The sequence below is a fragment of the Ixodes scapularis genome, unplaced genomic scaffold (genome assembly GCF_016920785.2).
Source record: "Ixodes scapularis isolate PalLabHiFi unplaced genomic scaffold, ASM1692078v2 PGA_scaffold13__105_contigs__length_92229423, whole genome shotgun sequence".
Taxonomy (NCBI): Eukaryota; Metazoa; Arthropoda; class Arachnida; order Ixodida; family Ixodidae; genus Ixodes; species Ixodes scapularis.
The window spans coordinates 42,766,721-42,771,104 of NW_024609839.1; the positions used below are offsets into that span (position 1 = coordinate 42,766,721).

The following is a 4,384-nucleotide window of genomic DNA, read 5'->3' on the forward strand; positions in this document are numbered from 1 at the left end:
GATAAATTAGAAAGAGGTTGAGGGAGCTTTCAATGAACGTACTTCCGCAAGTGCCATGTAAATGCTCAGATACAATCTGCGGGTCATCATTATACTTCGGGGAAAGCGTGTACATCTCACGACGATAGATAAGCACCTGGAGCGTGTTGGACCCAGATAAGAACGCAGCAGACTAAAGGCTCGTTCACGCAATTGTGTTGACCAGAGCCCTTCAGATCCTGAGGTGAGAAGTCCCATGATCTTTTGAATGGTCTACTGGATTCCCGTTGAATGATTTGATTTAGAAGTACACCAACTGACAGCTTTAGAGTCGCAACAGACGTTTTGCTTAGTCACTTAGGATCGTCTAGGCTAATGCTATTAAAAAAACGTAGTTCTGTGGAGGTTACTACTACCAAATTCGATAACAGTCCTGCTTTTTTGGGCAATGAAAGAATTTGAGATAGTTTGAGCAGGCAGTGACTTACTGACTCGCCAGTGAAATAGCTGTCCGGCGGTTGTTAGAGCATATAATTATGAATGAACTTGTAACAAAAACAATTAAAACTGAGACTAAGAACGTTAATATTCACTTTCACTATAATTGGCGTTTAGGCAGCTTAGAAGTATTCTAAGTTCTAGTAATATTGGTGTTAGTGAAACGAATGGCGGGTGTTTAACGAATAAAGGATCGATTATCGAAGTATTTTTGGCAAGAGCTTGTTCATGCAAAAATTAAGACTTATTTTCGCCTGAATTCCAACTGGTAGTCCCGTAAACGATATATTTAATTAAATAGCAACACGTTCTGGTCAAGACAATTTAGAGTGATTTATATTATGAGACCTATCGGGTCTAACGTTCTCTATTCAGAAAAATATTTTGATGGTCTAATATATTGTTTTGTCCGTGATGGGGTCCCATGAAGTGTAAATAATAATTTTAATGTAATCATCCTCAAACCTGTTTCAAAGTTGGCCGTCTTAGAACTATCTAGAACATAATCTTTTGGCCCAAAGACAGTCAAGGAATCGAGCAGCCGGTGCTCTGAGTGCGCAATAGACTACAATCACTCATTGGACTACCGGCCCGAATTATATACAAATGCTGTCTCGACATACACTATATGACGCATATACACGAACCATTTTCTACGTCTGCTTTCAGCCCTTCGTGGCAATAACTAAGATCTCGTTCATCTCAACCTTGGTTCTGTATCCAAAGTTGAGATGCGCAAGGCGGGTTAGAGTAGCGAAAAAAGCTATCAATCTCAACACCAAGAAACAATTTGGCGATGCGTGCACGTTGCATCAGTAAGATAGGGGGAAGCGAGACTTGGGGCCTTTTCTTTTTTTTTTCTTCATGACATGAGGATTGTCTTTCGCGCTTGATACGAGAGACGTCTACAATACAAATGTCGCTCGCATAATAATGTTTCCAACTCCTTTTTTCAATGTCGTATTTGATCTCGTTAAAGACGTTTCATCTAGCTTTGGGTTTCTGCGTACGTCGAGGATATGTTAATATATGTGACTGCGAAAACTTCACACGTAGAGAGATCTAGAACGGCGCACCGTACGAGGCCATCTATCACACGGGGATGTAAGGAACAGGTCGATGCTAATGACGCAGGGAGAAAATGTTTCGCTAAAAAAAGGGAAGGCTTTGGTACTGGCAAACGACGTCTGGGTTACTCGCGTGGTCCGAGCTATACAGGCCATTTATTCAGTTGCTTTCCGGAGATGTCCAGCTGGACACGCATTGGCTACGGAATTAAGTTCCTATTAGAGAACCTGACTATCGATTAGTCTTTATTCGCGATGCTTTCTTTTCGAGTGGCTCGAGTTATTTATTTACAGTTGCCATTTGCTGATCTAGAGTCAGGTCAGAGTTTTACCGACCCATAAGAAACGTCGTAAAAGTCTTAATTTTGAATTTGTTGCTCAGTGTTTGTTTTTGCTTTGACAGACACTTATCTATATATATATTTACAGCGCGCACAATATTGAACTAGACAAAACACGATGGGGAATTCATTGCAAGAGACCAGACAAGGTAAAACACTATAGTCGTACTTAATTAATCGAAGCTAACAGTATTTTGGCCTCTGAAAGCCAAACCAACTTGGCCATTCCTTGCTGAATCAGCAAAGCATTCATTCCAGTGCATTCTGAAAAAAATAAACAAAACGGCACGAGGTGTTGGATCACATCAGCTTCTCACTTTCTATAATACAGAGCATTGGCGAGATTGCTATACTGGCGCAAAGCGTTCTCAAAACACGAAGACATGCACCCGGTGAACGGACAAGCCAGACTCACCACCATTCAACGCCGTTTCAAACCGCGCCAAACGTGACCACTTTTCGCCACTGCAGACTGTGTTAGCGTTCAGGCTAGCCTGTAGAAACGAGGGACATTAAAGCTACACGGATCACGGGAAAGGTTACAAGAACCGCTATCGTGGTTTCTCCAGCGTCGACAACTAAGCCCCCGGAACCCAGGTAGCTACCAGACGCCAGATAAGCACCAGTTAAGACCAGTCGGCGGCTACAGATAACGGGGCTTCCCGGGAGGTACTGGATACATCTGAGGGACACCTAAGGGGGCAGCAGCTCGCCGCCGTCGGACTAATCCGAGGCGGGTCCACTAGGGCCGCACGAACACAAACTCGTTGTAATGGTTCCACCTGTTCTCTTCCGAGTCCATGCCGGGCTTGAGCGGTTCCCCGCTGCCGCCGCATGAGGTGCCGGAGCCACAGGCACAGACGCAGCGGAACCTGGACTCCTGGAGGCTGTCGAAGGCCTGCTCGAGCGAATTGTGCTTGAGGAAGAACCGGGACGTGTAACGGTCATCCTGGCCGCGGTCCGGGTCACGCGACTCGTTGAGGCTGTCTCCGAACACCTCTCTGCAGACGGTCACCTTGCCGCAGATGAGGATGCGGGTCAGCTTCCGGAATTTGACGTCGGCCAATCCGTCGCGCCCGAAGGCGAAGGTGCCGCGGTAGCCGAGCGTGATGTAGCCAGGCTGTCCCGGGAACGGGATCAGAGAACTGGCGGACACTTGGAGGTCGGACGTGGCCGAGAGGCAGGCGACCAGGGTGTCCATCTTGAAGTACTCCGCCTCGGCCTTGAGTCTGGCCAGCTCCCGGAACTCTTCGGGAAGGAGGAGGCGCCCCGACCGCAGGAAGTCGAGGATGAAGCGGAACAGGGGTCCGTCCCGGTCTACGAACACGCGGCCCTGGGAGTCCCGGGGTCCAGACTCCGCGAGCTCGGCGAGCACGGGACTGGATTGGGCCGTGTCCAGCGACGTGGCGTACGCACTGCCGCCCACGTTGAGCTCGAGGACGCCGCTGCTCGAGGCCCTGGCCGAAGACATGTCGCTCGCTGATGAGTGCGGCACGGCGGTTCTCCGCGGCTCTGAAGCCGCGCCGGGGGTCCCTCCGCTCACAGTCTCGGTGCACCGCTTGCGCGCTGCGCGCGCAGTTCGCCGATCGATCGGGCGAAGCTGGCTCGCGCCAAAGGGGTTTCCTGCTCCCGACGCGCTCGCGATGCACACCCGTCTTTTTGTTTGTTTTATGGGGCTGCTGGCCGCTTTCATTACCTGCCCGCGAGCTGCCGCTCCGACAGGGCCGACCCACTGTCCGCTCTCCGGGCGGGCTCCGCTGCTGACAGCTGTCTGCTGCCGTGAACTTGGCGAGTAATGGCGCGGTTGTCGAGAACCTTGGGGCGTGCCCTGGGCAGTCCCCGCAGCCCCGCTCCAGACTGGCACATTCGCGGTGGCCACGAGCGATTTACTGTCGCGATGAGCTGACGCTCGCGTTAATCCTTTGAGCCGATGAGAGTCTTTCGCGCTGCGGAGAACGCCTCTTTGTCTATTGGGGCTTTTAGCTCGCGTGACCGAGAAGCGCATTCGTGTGACAAATAAATATTGCGCCTCTCGCAACTTGGAAGCTTAGACTCTGCCCTTCTGTGCACTGGGACTTTGCTGGAGATTAATCTTTTTTTATAAACAATCTTGAAACAAAAGAGGGGCTGGGCTCTTCTAGTAACGTCAGGAAAACGTTACGTTCGTACTAAATATCGTTTTTGCGCACGCACAGGTGAGTGTTGCAGTCTGAAGTCTGGCCAAAAAAACGCATGCCGTATTTTTTGTTCTTTTTTTTAATGCAGGTTCTATTACGCACAAACGGCCTTAAGTTGTTTTTAAGTTTGCTGCGCTTGCACGCTGGACGCCCACGAAACGCCGAATTGTTGTCAAAGGTAGGAAGCCTGGAGGCAGCCGCGAGTCCTTCCTGCCATACTTATTATGGCAGTGGTTATGTAATTTCCAAAGCTTGAAATTTGAGCCGATAGAATGCACCACAAATATTCAGCTTTGATGAGAATTTAGTGTTTCCAGCCACA

General features: G+C 49.4%; 1 protein-coding gene across 1 annotated transcript; it reads right to left on the reverse strand.

Moving 5' to 3' along the window:
* Positions 1-1,328: 1,328 nt before the first annotated feature.
* LOC8040838 (BTB/POZ domain-containing protein KCTD16) lies at positions 1,329-3,422 on the reverse strand. The gene has a single exon (XM_002401359.4). The coding sequence runs from the start codon at positions 3,354-3,356 to the stop codon at positions 2,628-2,630; it is 729 nt and encodes a 242-aa protein (XP_002401403.3). The 5' UTR covers positions 3,357-3,422; the 3' UTR covers positions 1,329-2,627.
* Positions 3,423-4,384: the final 962 nt, after the last annotated feature.

Bases quoted from the DNA above. Each gene is read 5' to 3' on its own strand.
- LOC8040838 (XM_002401359.4), bottom strand. From the start codon at position 3,356: ATGTCTTCGGCCAGGGCCTCGAGCAGCGGCGTCCTCGAGCTCAACGTG.